Raw genomic sequence first — 19222 nt, 5'->3', positions numbered from 1 at the left:
GCCAGCCTCCAAGATAGCCCTGTGCCCCTTGCCTCCTGGCATCCATACCCAGGTCCTCCACTCCCACGTCGAGCAGAGACAGCCCATCTGACCCACAGGGTACTGAGGAGGTGACAGCATAGGGCTTCCAAGGCTGGGGTGTGGAAGACACATGGCTCCTCCCCACTCTCTCTGAGATGGTGCTCCAGGGAAGCCACTGCCCAGTTTTGAGGAAGCTCAAGCAGCCCAAGGAAGGGGCCATGTGCAAGAAATGGAGGCCCTCCTACTATAGCAAGCATCAAACTGCCAGCTTGGACGTGGCAGCTCAGCCCCAGTCAGGCCCTCACAAGGCCTCTGACCAACCTCAGGGGAGACCCTGGGCGAGAACCACCCACTACACAGTTCCTAAATTCCTGACCCACAGAAGCTGCTCCAGATGAGAACCATCATTGTGTGTTAAGGCGTAATTCAATGGTGATTTGTTGAGGAGGGACAGATAACCAATCCTCGGCCTCCTCACAGAGCATTCCCAAGGGCCTGGATAAGAAGCGCCCCAAAATGGCCAGGGGTCTTGAGAAGCTGGGTACATCCAGGCAGAGGGCTCACCCAGCTGGGTGCTTCCTAAACAGAAAGGCCTTTCTTTTTTAGTCACAGTGTGCTTGGTGCTCTTGGCAGGGCAGCAGCCTGTGGTCTTGACCACCAATGTCACAGGTAAGCAGTTTCTAAGAGTGTTACAGGCAGGAAGGGGCCTGACTTGGCATGCCAGGACCTGGACCACTTGCCCCACTTGCTGGTGCTCCTGCCCTGGCTGTGTGTGCACAGGCAGCCTCCCCATCCGTCACATGAGACAGAAACACCTTCCAGGCCATGTGAGGAGTAAATAACAATCACAAATTTCACAGGTCCTTGCTTGGTGCCAAGTGCTGAGAGTTCAGTAAACACCTCTGCCTTTCAACAAAATGGAAGCAAACTCAGAATGCAACTGGTAAATTATAAATTGCTAAAGACCTGGAAATATCTGTGACAGCAGGAAAGCATTAAAAAGGGTAAGTTATGAAATGTCAGAGGCAAATTTGAGATTCACCATCTGTCAGGCTATGATGGCAGCCGACCCACCTCCAAATGACAGGGAATCAGGAGCATCGTTTCAGGGAGAATCCCCAAACCATGAACCCTTTTGTTCTCTACCCTCTCTGGGGGCCAATCCAGTGATCCAGGTTCAGCCTCCGACTCTCAGAACAGTTCTAAGGACCAGGGGCCCAGGCCTGTCCAGCTGTCCAGGCTCTGCCCAGGCTGCTGGGTAGCCACACTCAGCAATGGCTGAGTTTAGGTCCAGGAGAGACTGACCCAAGGTGTAAGAGGGACCATCTTACAGGCTGTTGCTGGACTCCTCCATGTATTGTTAGTTTGTGCTAATAGGGACATTTTGAGAGGTAATATGACAAAGCCTATCAAGAGTTAAAACTCATAACTTCAGGAGTCTGGCCTACAAAGAAATACCAGCATAGGAACACGAAGATATATGTACATTTTAAATGCCAAGATTTAGAAGAGAAAAAAAATCTACATGTACAAGAGGAAAAGGTAACTTAAATTAACAAGATACACAGTACATGGATTTTGCAAAAAAAAATTTTAAAGATGGAATATCTAAAATATGTATTTCTTTTCTGTGCTGGGGAAAGGCTCTACAGAACTCCCACTAAGCTGTTAGGTTGCTGCTCCTGCAGAATGGGAGCAAAAATGGGGTAGGCTTCATTATTTTATAATTTTCTATAAAAGTTGACACTTTTTTGGGGGGGCGGAGCAAGATGGCGGAGGAGTAGGAGACCTAGATTTCGTCTGGTCACAGGAATTCAGCTGAATAGGGATCAAACCATTCTGAACACCTACGAACTCAACAGGAGATCGAAGAGGAGAGTAGCAACAACTCTCTGAACAGAGAAGCGACCACTTACTGGAAGGTAGGACGTGCGGAGAAGTGAAACCGAGGCGATATTCGGGAGGATAGACGATGGGGGAGGGGCCTCCGCCAGCCACTTCTGGCAAGTGATAGAGCCGCAGAGCACAAACTCGGACCTTTTAGAAGTCGGCTCCGCTGAGGGACGTTGCTCCAGTGGCTAAGCGGGGGTGGAACCCTCGCGGGACAGTGGGGTCTCAGGACCCTTGGGGTCACAGAAAGACCGGGGGAGCCTGAGTGCGCCAGAGCTCCCAGGTATCGGAGCGGGGAAGCCGGCTGCAGAGACGGACCTGAGGTGCGGGCTCTCAGCTTGGGGTTGCCATAAACTGTGATCCGCGGCCCAGTCGGGCCACTGCTCCTGCAGCAGGGACCCAACAGGCGGCAGATCCGGGGAGACTCCCCTTCCTTCCCGGGGAGGAGCGGCGCGGGAAAGGACCGCAGGGATCTGCTGGGTTTGGGGACTCCACACGGGGTCGGGTGCCAGAGATACAAACGCTCGGTCACAGGCCGGGTGAGCACGGAGTGCGGCCGGAGACCAGGGACAAGGGAGTGACTGCTTTTCTCTGGGGGCGCACTGAGGAGCGGGGCCCCGAGTTCTCAGCTCCTCTGGGTGGAGATTGGGAGGCCACCATTTTTGCCCTGGTCCTCCAAGGCTGTATGGAGAGCTTGCAGGGAACAAAAGCTCCTGAGATCAAACCCGAGCAGCTTGCTTAGCCCGGACCGACAAGGGCGGGGCAATTCAGCCTCCCGCAAAGACATTTGGAAACCACAGCAACAGGCCCCTCCCCCAGAAGATCAGCACAAACAGCCAGCAAGCCAAGACCAAGTTTACCCATCAAGGAGAACGGGAGAACTCCAGCGCTAGGGGAATACTGCACATAGAATTCATGGCTTTTTTTTACCATGATTCATTAGTTCATCAAAGTTAATTTTTGTTAACTGCTTTTTTTTCTTTTTCTTTTTCCCTTTTTCAACCAACATCTTATCAATCTCTTTTTAAAAAAAAAAAAATTTTTTTATATTTCATTTTTTAGAGTCATATTTTATCCCTTCATAGTAGTTACCCTTATTTTTGGCATATATATATAAGTTGTTCTCTCTTTAAAATTTTGAGATACAGTTTCTTCTAACAGAAAAAATATACCTTAAATCACTAGTGTATGGTTCTGTTCTAGTCTCCTGCCTGATCACATTCTCTCCGTTTTTTCTTTTCTTTTTTTTTTTTAAATCTTCTTTCTTTTTTCAAACAACTTCTTATCAAGTCCTTTTATAAAATCTTTTATAATTTTCATCTTTACAGTCATCTTCTATCCCTTCATTGTATCAACCCTTATTTTGTACATATATGTCTTTCTTCTTTAAAAACTTTAGGAGGCACTTTTTTCTAACAGACCAAAATACGCCCAAAATCTACTGTGTGGCACTGATCTATGCACTAGCCTGATCATATTTGATCACATTCTGCTTTTTTTGTATTGTTCTGTTTTAGTTTTTATCTTTTTTTTTCTTTTCTCTTTCTTTTTTCTTTCTTTCCCTTTCTTTTCCCCTGGTTTCAGGTCTTTTCGGATTTGTATACAGTATATTTGCTGGGGACGTTGTAAACCTGTTAGCATTTTGTTCTCTCATTCATCTATTCTCCTCTGGACAAAATGACAAGACGAAAAAAATCACCTCAGCAAAAAGAACAAGAGGTAGTACCGTCAGCCAGGGACCTACTCAATACGGACATTACTACGATGTCGGACCTAGAGTTCAGAATCATGACTTTAAAGATACCAGCTGGGCTTTAAAAAAGCGTGGAAGATATTAGAGAAACCCTTTCTGGAGAAATAAAAGAACTAAAATCTAACCAAGTCGAAATCAAAAAGGCTACTGATGAGGTGCAATCAAAAATGGGGGCACTAACTGCTAGGATAAATGAGGCAGAAGAGAGAATCAGTGATATAGAAGACCAAATGGTGGAAAGTAAAGAGGCTGAGAAAAAGAGGGAGAAACAACTACAGGATCACGAGGGCAGAATTCGAGAGATAAGTGATTCAATAAGATGAAACAACATTAGAATAATTGGGATCCCAGAAGAAGAAGAAAGAGAGAGAGGCAGAAGGTATATTGGAGCAAATAATAGCAGAGAACTTCCCTAATGTGAGGAAGGAAACAGGCATCAAAATCCAGGAGGCACAGAGAACCCCTCTCAAAATCAATAAAAATAGGTCAACACCCCGACATCTAATAGTAAAACTTACGACTCTCAGAGACAAAGAGAAAATCCTGAAAGCAGCTCGGGAGAAGAGATATGTAACCTACAATGGTAAAAATATTAGATTGGCAACAGACCTATCCACAGAGAACTGGCAGGCCAGAAAGGACTGGCAAGATATCTTCAGAGCACTAAATGAGAAAAATATGCAGCCAAGAATACTATATCCAGCTAGGCTGTCATTGAAAATGGAAGGAGAGATAAAAAGCGTCCAGAACAAACAAAAACTAAAGGAATTTGCAAACATGAAACCAGCCCTCCAAGAAATATTGAAAGGGGTCCTCTAAGCAAAGAGAGAGCCTAAAAGCAGCAAAGATCAGAAAGGAACACAGACAACATACAGTAACAGTCACCTTATAGGCAATACAATGGCACTAAATTCATACCTTTCAATAGTTACCCTGAATGTAAATGGGCTCAATGACCCAATCAAAAGACACAGGCTATCAGATTGGATTAAAAAACAAGACCCATCCATATGCTGTCTGCAAGAGACTCATTTTAGACCCAAAGACACCCCCAGATTGAAAGTGAGGGGGTGGAAAACCATTTACCATGCTAATGGACACCAAAAGAAAGCTGGGGTGGCAATCCTTATATCAGACAAACTAGATTTTAAAACAAAGACTGTAATAAGAGATGAGGAAGGACACTATATCCTACTTAAAGGGTCTATCCAACAAGAAGATCTAACAATTGTAAATATCTATGCCCCTAACATGGGAGCAGCCAATTATATAAGGCAATTAATAACAAAAGCAAAGAAACACATTGACAACAATACAATAATAGTGGGGGACTTTAACACCCCCCTGACTGAAATGGACAGATCATCTAAGCAAAAGATCAACAAGGAAATAAAGACTTTAAATGACACACTGGACCAAATGGACTTCACAGACATATTCAGAACATTCCATCCCAAAGCAACGGAATACACATTCTTCTCTAGTGCCCATGGAACATTCTCCAGAATCGATCACATCCTAGGTCACAAATCAGGTCTCAACCAGTACCAAAAGATTGGGATCATTCCCTGCATATTTTCAGACCACAATGCTTTGAAACTAGAACTCAATCACAAGAGGAAATTCGGAAAGAACTCAAATACATGGAGGCTAAAGAGCATCCTCCTAAAGAATGAATGGGTCAACCAGGAAATTAAAGAAGAATTCAAAATATTCATGGAAACCAATGAAAATGAAAACACAACTGTCCAAAATCTTTGGGATACAGCAAAGGCAGTCCTGAGAGGAAAGTATATAGCAATACAAGCCTTTCTCAAGAAACAAGAAAGGTCTCAAATACACAATCTAACCCTACACCTAAAGGAGCTGGAGAAAGAACAGCAAATAAAGCCTAAACCCAGCAGGAGAAGAGAAATAATAAAGATCAGAGCAGAAATCAATGAAATAGAAACCAAAAGAACAGTAGAACAGATCAACGAAACTAGGAGCTGGTTCTTTGAAAGAATTAACAAGATTGATAAACCCCTGGCCAGACTGATCAAAAAGAAAAGAGAAATGACCCAAATCAACAACATCGTGAATGAAAGAGGAGAGATCACAACCAACACCAAAGAAATACAAACAATTATAAGAACATATGATGAGCAGCTCTACGCCAGCAAATTAGATAACCTGGAAGAAATGGGTGCATTCCTAGAGATGTATCAACTACCAAAACTGAACCAGGAAGAAATAGAAAACCTGAACAGACCTATAACCACTAAGGAAATTGAAGCAGTCATCAAAAATCTCCCAAGAAACAAAAGCCCAGGGCCAGATGGCTTCCCAGGGGAATTCTATCAGACATTTAAAGAAGAATTAATACCTATTCTCCTGAAACTGTTCCAAAAAATAGAAATGGAAGGAAAACTTCCAAATTCATTTTATGAGGCCACCATTACCTTGATCCCAAAACCAGACAAAGATCCCATCAAAAAGGAGAATTACAGACCAATATCCTTGATGAACATGGATGCAAAAATTCTCACCAAAATACTAGCCAATAGGATCCAACAGTACATTAAAAGGATTATTCACCACGACCAAGTGGGATTTATCCCTGGGCTGCAAGGCTGGTTCAACATCCACAAATCAATCAACGTGATACAATACATTAACAAAAGAAAGAACAAGAATCATATGATTCTCTCAATAGATGCAGAAAAAGCATTTGACAAAGTACAGCATCCTTTCTTGATCAAAACTCTTCAGAGTATAGGGATAGAGGGTACATACCTCAATATCATAAAAGCCATCTACAAAAAACCTACAGCAAATATCATTCTCAATGGGGAAAAGCTGAGAGCTTTGCCCCTAAGGTCAGGAACGCGGCAGGGATGTCCACCATCACCACTGCTATTCAACATAGTATTAGAAGTCCTAGCCACAGCAATCAGACAACAAAAAGAAATCAAAGGCATCCAAATCGGCAAAGAGGAAGTCAAACTCTCACTCTTTGCAGATGATATGATACTTTATGTGGAAAACCCAAAAGACTCCACCCCAAAACTGTTAGAACTCATACAGGAATTCAGTCAAGTAGCAGGCTATAAAATCAATGCACAGAAATCAGTGGCATTCCTATACACCAACAACAAGACAAGAGAGACAAATCAAGGAGTCGATCCCATTCACAATTGCACCCAAAACCATAAGATACCTAGGAATAAATTGAACCAAAGAGGCAAAGGATCTGTACTCAGAAAACTATAAAATACTCAAGAAAGAAATTGAAGAAGACACAAAGAAATGGAAAAACGTTCCATGCTCATGGATTGGAAGAACCAACATTGTGAAGATATCAATGCTACCTAGAGCAATCTACACATTCAATGCAATCCCCATCAAAATACCATCCACTTTTTTCACAGAAATGGAACAAATAATCCTAAAATTTGTATGGAAGCAGAAGAGACCCCGAATAGCCAGAGGACTATTGAAAAAGAAAAGCAAAGCTGGCGGCATCACAATTCCGGACTTCCAGCTCTATTACAAAGCTGTTATCATCAAGACATTATGGTACTGGCACAAAAACAGACACATAGATCAATGGAACAGAATCGAGAGCCGAGAAATGGACCCTCAACTCTATGGTCAACTTATCTTTGACAAAGCAGGAAAGAATGTCCAGTGGAAAAAAGGCAGTCTCTTCAACAAATGGTGTTGGGAAAATTGGACAGCCACATGCAGAAGAATGAAACTGGACCATTTCCTTACACCACACACAAAAATAGACTCCAGATGGTTGAAAGACCTAAACGTGAGACAGGAGTCCATCCAAATCCTAAAGGAGAACACAGGTAGCAACCTCTTTGACCTCAGCCGCAGCAACTTCTTCCTAGAAACATCACCAAAGGCACAGGAAGCCAGGGCAAAAATGAACTATTGGGATTTCATCAAGATAAAAAGCTTTTGCACGGCAAAAGAAACAGTCCACAAAACCAAAAGACAACCGACAGAATGGTAGAAAATATTTGCAAATGACATATCAGATAAAGGGCTAGTATCCAAAATCTATAAAGAACTTATCAAACTCAACACCCAAAGAACAAATAATCCAATCAAGAAATGGGCAGAAGACATGAACAGACATTTTTCCAAAGAAGACATCCAAATGGCCAACAGGCACATGAAAAAGTGCTCAACATCGCTCAGCATCAGGGAAATCCAAATCAGAACCTCCATGAGATACCACCTCACACCCGTCAGAATGGCTAAAATTAACAAGTCAGGGAATGACAGATGTTGGCGGGGATGTGGAGAAAGGGGAACCCTCCTACACTGTTGGTGGGAATGCAAGCTGGTGCAACCCCTCTGGAAAACAGTATGGAGGTTCCTCAAACAGTTGAAATTAGAGCTACCATTCGATCCAGCAATTGCACTACTGGGTATTTACCCCAAAGATACAAATGTAGGGACCCGAAGGGGTATGTGCACCCCAATGTTTATAGCAGCAATGTCCACAATAACCAAACTGTGGAAAGAGCCAAGATGTCCATCGACAGATGAATGGATAAAGAAGATGTGGTGTGTGTGTGTATATATATATATATATATATATATATATATATATATATATATACACAATGGAATATTATGCAGCCATCAAAAGGAATGAGATCTTGCCATTTGCAACGACGTGGATGGAACTGGAGGGTGTTATGCTGAGTGAAATAAGTCAATCAGAGAAAGACATGTATCATATGACCTCACTGATATGAGGAATTCTTAATCTCAGGAACAAACTGAGGGTTGCTGGAGTGGTCGGGGGTGGGAGGGATGGGGTGGCTGGGTGATGGACATTGGGGAAGATATGTGCTACGGTGAGCGCTGTGAATTGTGTAAGACTGTTGAATCACAGATCTGTACTTCTGAAACAAATAACACAACATATTTTAAGAAAAAAGAAAAAGAAGAAGATAGCAGGAGAGGAAGAATGAAGGGGAGTAAGTCAGAGGGGGAGACGAACCAGGAGAGATGATGGACTCTGAAAAACAAACTGAGGTTTCTGGAGGGGAGGAGGGTGGGGGGATGGGTTAGCCTGGTGATGGGTATTGAGGAGGGCACATTCTGCATGGAGCACTGGGTGTTATGAACAAACAATGAATCATGGAACAGTACACCAAAACAAATTATGTAATATATGGTGATTAACATAACAATAAAAAATTTAAAAAAAAGTTGACACTTTTTTTTTTAACAACACAAAGCAAAATTTGGAAATGAAGATCATCAATCCAGCTTACCACATACACTTCCACCTAGCGTGTTCTTCCCTCACCCTTGTCCTGCCCCCAGAGCAAGCTCCCTCCAAACCCCAAGGGTCTGGCCGTATCCCTGGGGAGGTCAGACTGGCCTCCCCTGAGGACAGCCAGGCAGTACACCTCTCCATGCCCCACCCAGTGGAGGGAGGGTCTGGGCGAATTGGGGCTATGCAGGGAGAACAGCTTGCCCAGGCTGACGGGCAGCTCTGACGGAATTTGGGTTCACTATGGAGCTCGTCCTCAGCAAGTGGAAACACTCAGACTACTGAGTCTGTGACATCCAGTAAGAGTCTCTACCACAAGGAAGGAAATTTCCTTCCCTTGTCTGGGACTGATGCCCTCATCTAGGTAAGCAGAACATCTCCAAGGCTAACAACGCACTGAAAGGAATGTCAGTATACTAAAACCTACTTTCAAATGGATGTTTCAGACTGTTGATTTTCTGCTTCTTATTTATTATCTTTTTAAGCTAAAATCTCCTATATTTTAAAGATTTTTATTTATTTATTTGTCAGAGAGCACATGCATAAGCAGGGGGAACAGCAGGCAGAGGGGGAAGCAGGCTCCTCGCTGAGCAAGGAGCCCAATTTGGGACTTGATCCCAGGACTCTGGGATCATGACCCAAGCCGAAGGCAGATGCTTAACCGACTGAGCCACCCAGGCGTCCCAAAATCTCCTATATTTTGATAGCAAAAAATAAAGAAAACGATTCCAATAGGACTTTCCTACATGGGGTTCTCTGCAGAGAGTTCAGGCCCTGTGTGGCTGGGATTCTCTGTCCAGCCTCCTTTGTGGGCAGAGGGCCCCAAGGTCCCCCACCGGCCCCATGCTACCTGGATGCTCTCCTGGGGCAGCTGGGAAGGGACCAGTTCCAGACCTGCAAGATCTCCCTGCCGTTCTGAATCCCCTCCTGGGCCCACAGGGCGATGAGCTGTTCAGGAAACGCAAATCCGGTGCCATCATCAATGCTGCACAAGAGATGCAGGCCTGAGCACACAGACACCAGGGACGACGTCGTGGCAGTCTGGCAGCCACCCTCCTGCAGAACCTGTGTGCAGGGAAAGCAAAGGTACCTGTGAGCACTTCAGCCTCCTGTTCATTTTTAAGATTTTTCTGACCTCAACAGCCTGTGCTCAGCCCTTCACTGTCTCGTTGAGGTCAGGTAAGAACCACTCACACAGTGACTGTTAGCCCAGTCTCCCAGACTAGGAAACAAAGGCGTGGCACCATCGCACGGTGTGCCCAAGACTGCAAAGCTCTGCAGGCAACAAAGCGGAGATTTGAACCCAGGGGTCCAGACACCCAGCCCGCTGCCTTCTCAAGGACCCTGGTGCCTGCCTTCCTACCGTCCACCAGAGGCCTTGCCCTGGGAACCCATCCAAGTGCCCGTGTGGCCTGACTGGTCAGCACGAGCTGCTTCGTGGGAGTCATGAGCGGTTTTAACCTCTCTCCCCGATTCAGTAATGGTGTGCACCTGGCCTCTCAAAGGCGCCCACCAATGCTAGGAGATCCAGCCTGTGGAAAGAAACCCCAGACAGGCTTGAAGAGAGGAGGCAGAATGGCCCAGAGTCACAGGTCTCCCCAGGCCTCAGAAACACATCTCACAGCTGACAGAATTGAGGAGTTTGGGTTTTGTTTTTTTAAGATTGATTTATTTATTAGAGAGAGAGTGCGAGCAGGGCAGAGGGGCAAGCAGACTCCCCATTGAGAGTGGAGCTGATGTGGGGCTCGATCTCATGACCCTGAGATCCAGACCTGAGCCAAAAATCAAGAGTCAGATGCTCAACCAACTGAACCACCAGTTGGGGAGTCTTAAGAAGGGGAAAAAAAACCTCTTGGCCAGAAAGCTGACCTATGAGGCTTAGGGGCTATAAGAATCTGTCAAGCAGTTATTTTCTGTCGGGGCGCCTGGGTGGCTCAGTCGGTTAAGCGTCTGCCTTTGGCTCAGGTCATGATCCCAGCATCCTGGGATCGAGCCCCCCATCGGGCCCCCTGCTCAGCGGGGAGTCTGCTTCCCCCCTCTTCCCTTGCCCACTCCCTCCCGCCTGCCACTCTCTCTCTCTCTCTCTCAAATAAATGAATAAAATCTTTAAAAAAAAAAATTAAGAAAAAAAAAGATTTTCTGCCCCAGGCAGAACAAGCATTTGCTGTCTGGGGCCACAGGAATTAGGAGCAGCTGCTCCTTTCTGGCCACCATGGTTCCTGCCACACTCCCAGGCCTCCCCTCTGTGCTGGCCTCCTCTCAACCCCCCTCACAGGAGTCTCTTGCTATTACCAAACATTCCAAGTTTGTCTCATTGCCTGAAGCACTTTCCCCCAACACTTCCATGGCTGTGCTTTCCAGGGCTCTGCTCTGACAGCCCCTCCCAGCCCCCCATGTCCTCTCCCCACACTCAGTCCTCAGCAGGTGCTCACAGGCCCACATGCCCTCATCTGTTCTCAGCTGTGTTCCTACCTCTCCATAAACACTTACTCAGGAATTGGGTGCTCACTAAGTTGTGCTAGGTACTTTACAGCCCTACAAAGTAGGCATTTGACCCGGTTTACAAAAGGGGAGAGGGTAGCTCAAGAATAGTCGGGAACGTGGCCATGGCCATGTGGAAAAGCTCAGATACCTAAATGCACCCCGACCACCCTTATCTCCCTCCCACCTGTTTCCTCTGTGAGGACTGTGAGCTTGAGGACAGGCTCATCGTGGCCTGACAGGAGAAGGTGGGGGCTGGGCCACATACCTGAGGCCCAGCAGCACCATGTCACGCCGGAGCCCATATACACAGGATGCAATACCCTCCACCCGCAGCCATGTTGGCTCAGAGCACTTCCTGGGCAGTCAGGGCTTCCCTGGGGCCCTGCCTCTGATTAGAGGTGGGTCCTGCCTGGCCTCATACCTGTGCCCTGCGGCTCAGAGCCCTGTCCGCTGTGCCTCCTCATTGGGACACAGGAACAGAGGCAGCTCCATCACAGAGGAGGCACGTTCCTTCCACTGGCTCTAAGCATGACCCGGTGGGACTTCACTGTGGCCTGACCTTACATGGTCTGACATCTTCTTTTAATGCTCCTAGTTTCTTCTCTGTCCATTCTCATCAGGTTCAGATTCAGAAACTGGACTCTCAGATTACCCAGCCTAGCAGAGAACATTACTGGTCCTGCACCACCGCACTACGGGTGGTGCAGGACAAACTATGGGATTAGCCACGTCAGCAAGACTCTTCAGAGAACCATGCCCTGTGGGGGAAGAGGGAGGTTTTCCTGTCATGGGATGGAGAAAAACCAAATGCTAAGCCAATGGTCACCAAACCAGATCACAATTTAAAAAGCTGCCTAAAATCTGCTCTCCTCCATCTGCAGAGACCTGGTATTTGTATGAGAGAGAAGATTTAGGAATACAGGACAGGGAGAACATAGGGTAAGGAGTACCTGGAGAGCTACTCCTAGGGAAGATATGGAATGCCCTCACTGCACTGCAACAGGGAGGAGAGAAGGAGCTCTCCTACTGGAAGGCAGCCTATCCCACAACCAAGGAACTGCCATGTATTCCTCAAAAAATCCCCAGGAGGCAGGCACCCATTTTGCATATGAAGAGCCTGAGGCTCAGAGAAGGCAAGTAACTATCAGGGACACAAAGCTAGGGAGGGGCAATGCCAGATCAGCCCCAAGACTTGTGTGGTTCTAGAATCTAAGTCACATGGCCTCCCACTTACACACGCACATGTACATAACCCCCCCAACTCCCAGGTCTGTGAAGATGCTGAAGGCCAGAGAGTGACAGCAGCTACTGCTGTGGTTCAAGACTCAATCATCCCATTTTACCTCGTAATGAGACCAGGACATGCTCGGTTTGACAGGAGTGGAAGATTCTGGAAGTGAAGTGGGCCCATGATTGAATAGGCCAAGCTGGAATTCCTCAAGACTCACTCTGCCATCTCCATCTTGATCCAGTTTGTTAAACAGATCCTCCAGTTCCTAGACAAAAGCCGCGATACCTGTGCTGAGGCCACCACCACCCAGACCTTCCTTCCCCATGCTGGGCAGTCTGCTCATCCTTAGCAAATTCAAACCATCTGGGACACACCTGACCTCCCTTGGTTCTGGCCTGACATCTCCACACCTGCTCAGTTTCCACCCTGCTGTGAATGGATGCCACCTGCACTTCCTAATTCCACAAATACCCAGAGTCTATCATGCCAGGAACTTGCTGGATGGTAAGAGGAAGACATTCATATGGAAGGTGCCCTGGGCCCCCAGCGGTTCAGGAACTACCAAGGACAGCAGGGCTAAGGAGGATTTTACCAAGGGGGAGCTTCCCCATCACCACAGCCTACCCACCTCCCCTCGGGCCCTGCAAGAGTAAAGGAGGGGTCAATACAGCCCCTGGGGAGCACAGCCTGCCTCAGGGGCCATATCTGGGCTGGGTGGTAGAACTGGGCAACGCAGGAAGGGGAAAGGGCACTCTAGGCAGAGGAACGGTCATGAGTGAAAATGCTCAGATGCCGGTGAGGCAGGCCACCCGTGACCTACGTGGGTGCAGACCTCAGCAGCAGCACTGGGAGTTATCAGAGGACTTCAGACCAGAAAGTGGTACAACCACATCAGTGTCTGGAGGGTGAAGGGACTCTCTAGACCCAACACCAACCAACCTGACCATCACAAGGAGCCCATCCTCCAGTGTGGTCTGCCTTGGCCCCTCTCACCTCCTTGTCCAGTCCCTGGAGCCCGATGCTCTGGCAGACGATGGCCAGCTCCTGCTCGCTGAGGTGGCCGCTACTGCCGACGCCCAGCTCTTCCCAGATGCCCCGAACCCGGCTCTCAGGGGTGTCCAAGGAGGGGCTGCAGGGCTTCTGGAGGCACCCAAAGACCTCAGAACCCCAAGCTGGCAGCTGGCCTGAAGCAGGGAGAGAGACAGGTAAACCCTACGCTCCCAGGTGGAAGCACCTGGGGGGAACACCCCAACGCCGGCAATGTACTCTGAAATCAGATGGACAGGGCGATGGACACACTTGAGTAGCAAAGCATCAAAGGTGCAATCTAGGTGATGGGTACAAGGCTGCTCACAGTATGATTCTTTCATCTTCATTCTGTGTTTGCAAATTTTCATAATAAAATGTCAGTGGGGGGGAATCTCTGGTCCATGTGGGGAAAGCTTTCTCTGAAGGGAACCTCCTAAAGTCAGAAGTCAGACCACTGAAAGCACATAAAAGAGGGCTAAATTATTTGTATTTACCAAAAAAAAAAAAACACAAAAAAAAAAACAAAACCCAAAACACACACACACACACACAAAAAACCCCAAAACCAGACTAATTTAAAAAAAAAAAATTCTAGAAACTTATGTTTCTGAGCTTTGCTGGAGAAACAACTTGTAGAAGAACACAGAACAATGCTGGGGGTGCCCATGAGAAGCCATCCATTGATGAGCCATGCTTCAAGCCAGACATCCCCTCCACAGCTAGTCCATACTGGCTGTGTGCTCATGAACAACATTGTACGGGGCTGAGGAAAATGCCTTCTTTGAGATCCCTTCCAGGTTAAAGAGTCTGAAATTTCTAAGTAAAAACATAAAAGCATCTCTCATACGAGGGTTTATTTTTCAGGGATGGTGGAGGAGGTAAATCAATCCTCTGAGCTCTGATGTGAGTTTCATGCACTACTGTCAGTTCTAATCCGCTGGAAAGGTTTCTGTTCAAGGCTAGGAAGAACCTGCGGGTAAAGATCCCAAATTGCACCATGCACAAACTTCCGGGCCAGTCCTTCCTTTCCCACCCAAAATTTAGACTTTGAGGCCAAGGCAGTTAGGATGTGATGGCCTGGCTGCTCTTCCTGATCTATGTGCTTCATCCAGCAGCCCAGGTGGGCACTCAGGTCATTTCCTCTGACATCCACCGAGGTAAACAATTATCAGTGGCCCTTGTCCTTGAGGACCACAATCTAGAGCATGCTCGGTTCCAGCTGCTGATTTTTTACTGCAGCAGAAATTCAAGGTCAATTCAGGTCTCCCCCTTCAAATTAAGTTTCCGCACTTTCTGCCCTGTGACGCGCTCATGTGGGAGGCATCATTAAGTCATCCACAGACCCACATGTGGGCACACTGCAATCTGCTTATGTACACCTGCTGCTGCCTTCTGGTTGCTCCTCCAAGGCTCCCGAGGGCCAAGACCATGTCAGGCATTTCATCTGGAGCACAGACAGGCCTGCTGGCAGTTGCCAAGACTGCTTGTACACAGCCGGGAAGAGGATGTACCCAGACCCAGCATATCAAGAAGGCAGTGCAACAGGCCTGAGACCCCAAGGCCATGCCTGTCAGCTGGGGTCACCCTGGCCCTCACAGACTATGAGACGTGGCAGAACATACTGCCACTTGGCCAGTGGCCTCTAAGGGTCTGACCTCAGGGGATGCTGAGGATCAAGTGACCACCTCCCAGCTAGGACTAACTCTGGAGTAGGGGCCCCCGAGGGACACCACCCACTCGGCATGCTTCCCAGGAAATTACACATGGCTGGCTCACTGACCAATGACCTAGCTCCTTGAACTTCAAAGCACTGGTCAAAGGGAGGGAGCACAACCATGAAGCTGTGGCTTTACCTCGTGCTTCAAACAACTCATTCTGAGGTTCTTTAGCACTTTCAGCTTCTTCGTCTGACTTGAGACTCTGGGAAAATGAAAAGAGAAAGATATGAATTCCCTGGAGTATGTGGCAGTGGATAGAGCTCCAGGAACAGAAGAAGGGTATGTGGTGGTGCTGGGCAGGGACTGAGGAAGAGGAACAACAGCTGGTGAGATGCAGCTCCTCGAGGGAAAGCCCACACTGGCAGGTGGGCTCTGTGTCCAGGTTGAGAGGCGCCAGCACAGAGCAGCTCCCTCTCACAGACCAAGCGCTACGGTATAGACACAGGGACACAGGAAGTTCCTCAACAGAAACCCAAAATAATCAGTAGTTCACACTAAAAACACAATCAAGCACTTGTACCCTAAAAGGGGAGAAAAAGGTTTCCCAATCAACAGCTTCTTGTGGTGCTGGCTTCATACACCAGCGCTGGAGAGAAGTGGCTGTGGAACACGGTCAACTTGCCATCACACCACATCATCTTGACTCAAGCTTAATGGTCCTCATCTCTCTGCACCCCATCCCTTATCATCCTTATCAGTTCAGCCAACAGTTAGAGGGAGAGTGGTTTTCTCTGTCCCTCCAGGAGCTCTAGGGACAGCATGATGCATAGCAAGCACCTGACACCTCAGGGCCCTTTGCAAGCTGCACCCTGCAGGCGGCAGGCCACCAAGAAACACTTGACTCAAGTAAAAACCTCAGGTTTTTGTGGCCTAGTCAGCCAACTACAAAATCAAAGTCGCTTCTGACAGGTGCTGTGTGTCCCATGACTGATCCTGGAAGGAATGTCAAATTGACCAAGACTCAGCGCCCCTCAGAGCTGGCAATGAAATGAGAGTGGAATCTGGGAGCAGGTGTTATGTCCCATTTTTCTAATGCATTCAGCCCAACCAACAACCTTAAAACAACATTTTCCCATGTTCTAGTTCCAGGGATCCAAGATGGTTTTACCAAGCAGAATGGTACAAGGGAGGCAGAGCAGACTCCTCAGACCTCCATCTCTGAGGACCAAAGTTAAAGAGGATAAAAAAGTGAACACCTGGGGTTTGTTGGTATTGTCTAGCAAAGGGACTCTACGATTTAAGTAGATATGTTTGCCTCAACAAATGTTGAACATATAAACAAATTAATGTGAAAGCCCAGAGCTGTCTTACTAAAAATAAGTCCCCATAAAGCCCCACCTGACAAAGTGGACATCACAGAGAGCAGGAATCAGGAATCTTCTGAAATTCTTGGAAACAGGTCTAAGGAATCCATGGTTAACTTGAAAGCTAGCTGTGGATCTGCCCCATGGATATTTCCTGACACGAAGGCTGTCGGGCTCTAGCAGCCCGTCTCCTGAGTTTGCCCCAGCAGCAGTGAACAACTCAGGGACATGGGGGGCTAGAATCAACCCCCAAGGCCCCAGGAGGTGTCTGGTACATCTTCGACAAATTTTAAGTGTGGGCCTTGGTATATCCTAAGTATTCAAGGCAGGTGGGACTGTGGGCTTGGTACTTCCAAATTCCTAACCTTGCAGGGGCATCAAAAAAGCATCTTCCCTTTCTTTCCTCACTCCTATGAAACCATACAACCAGTCTTCTCCCAGTGCTGGGGAAAAGCTGGTGGTGGTAAGCAGGGGAGGGAAAGAAACAAGTGATTTGGACACCAATTCTCCGCTGCCCCAATGTCCGAAGGAGTATGCTCGCTGGCCAGAATTTCCCTGCAGACAATCAGACCCAGAGATATTTTAGAACGAAATGTCATTTCCCAATGTGCACCCATGCTTCTGGTGACTTGAGATGCCCAGAAATGCCCACCTGCCCCTCACATCCTCTTGTAGTCACGTCACAATGACTAAGTGAAATGGGGTGGGGAAGGGGAACCCGACCCACCTCCACACTTTCCAAAGATGCGGAGCGACGGAGTTGGCCTCTTCCAGTGGTCCGGGCCTGCTGTTCTGGTAAACATTTGGCTCCTGTTGCAGAGCCACACAGCTCGGGCTCGGGCCGGCTCCAGCGACCGTACCACTTAGAGCCGCTCACGTACTTTGGTGGGACAGCACGAGAGGCAGCTGGAAAGAAAATGGGAGGTTTGGTTGGGGGGCCCACACACTGCTGCAACACATTTCAAGATGCGGAGTGCAGCCTTCAGAGACGCACACAGAGAATGTCTGGAGGAACACAGAGAACAGTTAACAGTGGTCAATCTATTCTCCCTAATCCTCAGGCAGGGGACTGAGAAACCCAGGCTGGGAGACAGTAACTTTCTACTCTAAACTCTATGTACTGTTTAAATTTTTCTTTCTTTTTTTTTTTAAGATTTTATTTATTTGTTCGAGAGAGAGAGCATGCACGAGCACACATGCACAAGCAGGGGGAGCGGCAGGCAGAGGGAGAAGCAGATGCCCCGTGGAGCAGGGAGCCCAACGTGGAACTTGATTCCAGGACCCTGGGACCATGACCTGAGCTGAAGGCAGACACTTAACCGACTGAGCCTCCCAGGTGTCCCTGTTTAAATTTTTCTGAGTATATTTTGCTTTTGTTTATGTAGTAAAAGACTACTACTAAGAAATGACTTCTTGTTGATCTAATAGAAGACTAATACTAATAGCATTTTATTAGAGAAAAGGAAAAAAACCTCCAATAATCCAGCGACATACTGCTCTAGAGACCAGAAGGTCACTTCCTACCCTGCTCACTTCGGAACCCGATCTGGACAGGACCATCAGGGCACGGTGGGCGTGGACCTCACACACAGCCCAGGAGGCTGAAACTCTGCAGGTCTGAAGTCTGGGGCAAAGGCAGGCATGGGTTTTAGTTTGGGATTCATGAGAATCCCTTAAACCCTAACAATCCCTTCCATTTCCTTCTTCCCTCCTGACCTATCCACTTTGTACAGAGCAGCTGGTACCTTTCAGACAGAGAAGAAATGACACTGACACTGTGTGGAATTTGGGTGGGTAGGAGAGAGCCTGGGGAGGGCATTATGGGCAGCAACCAGGACAGGACACGGGTTCCAAGGAAAGTGATCAGAATGGGCTGGTTGAAGAGAAAGGCAAAGGGTCCAGTGAAGTAAGGCCAGGCCAGGAAAACTGAGCAGCATTTCACTGAGATGTGTCACACTCCTTCAAGCCATCATTCCTTTCTTCCAAACCTCAAACGGCCAGGCCACAGCCCCTGCCCTTGGGACCACAGCAGAGGAGGGGGCTGGGTACAGCCTTGCCAATTGGAAGCACAGTGATACCAGTGGCAGACAGACACTGGGGTCAAGGGAGGAAGACGCCAAGTTCCATGTGGGATGGACAGACTGTGAAGTGACAGCATGACATTTAAGGCAGCTGAAATATGCAGGGTGAATATAGCATTGCTCCCCTCACTGGGACACCTGGAGGTAATAATGGACACTATACCAATCACCCTGGGACAACAGGCATGTGATGTGCTGAAGGGGAGGGCAAAGTGTCTGAGTCAGCAGAGAGAAAACAGGAGAACCTGTGAGCAGACCCAGCAGCGTACAGAAGGGGGAGGCTACAAACATGGAAAAAGGCTCCCACCAGAGAGCTGCCAAAAGGGTAAGTGAGGACCGGTGAATATAGGCTCTTGCATCTGAGCATGGTTTCTGGTTACAGAGAGGCTGCAGGCTGGTTAATGTGGGCGGAGAAGAATCTTCC

At 47.5% G+C, this 19222-nt stretch overlaps 1 protein-coding gene across 1 annotated transcript in view; it reads right to left on the bottom strand.

Annotated features, from left to right (window-relative positions):
- Positions 1-19222, bottom strand: part of NINL (ninein like) — a 170334-nt gene that overhangs the window by 54487 nt on the left and 96625 nt on the right. The window contains exons 4-8 of the mRNA XM_088026673.1: positions 17445-17623; positions 15549-15615; positions 13660-13850; positions 12779-12931; positions 9846-10016 (exon numbers count right to left, since the gene is read on the bottom strand). Of these exons, the coding sequence (XP_087882799.1) occupies positions 9846-10016; positions 12779-12931; positions 13660-13850; positions 15549-15615; positions 17445-17623 (761 nt within the window). The remainder of the gene's footprint in view (positions 1-9845; positions 10017-12778; positions 12932-13659; positions 13851-15548; positions 15616-17444; positions 17624-19222) is intronic.

The sequence above is a fragment of the Eumetopias jubatus genome, unplaced genomic scaffold, assembly GCF_037043125.1.
Source record: "Eumetopias jubatus isolate StellerSeaLion01/CBP00866 unplaced genomic scaffold, mEumJub1_p1.0 scaffold_9, whole genome shotgun sequence".
In the NCBI taxonomy this organism is placed as follows: domain Eukaryota; kingdom Metazoa; phylum Chordata; class Mammalia; order Carnivora; family Otariidae; genus Eumetopias; species Eumetopias jubatus.
This window is presented reverse-complemented; position numbering and strand designations above follow the sequence as displayed.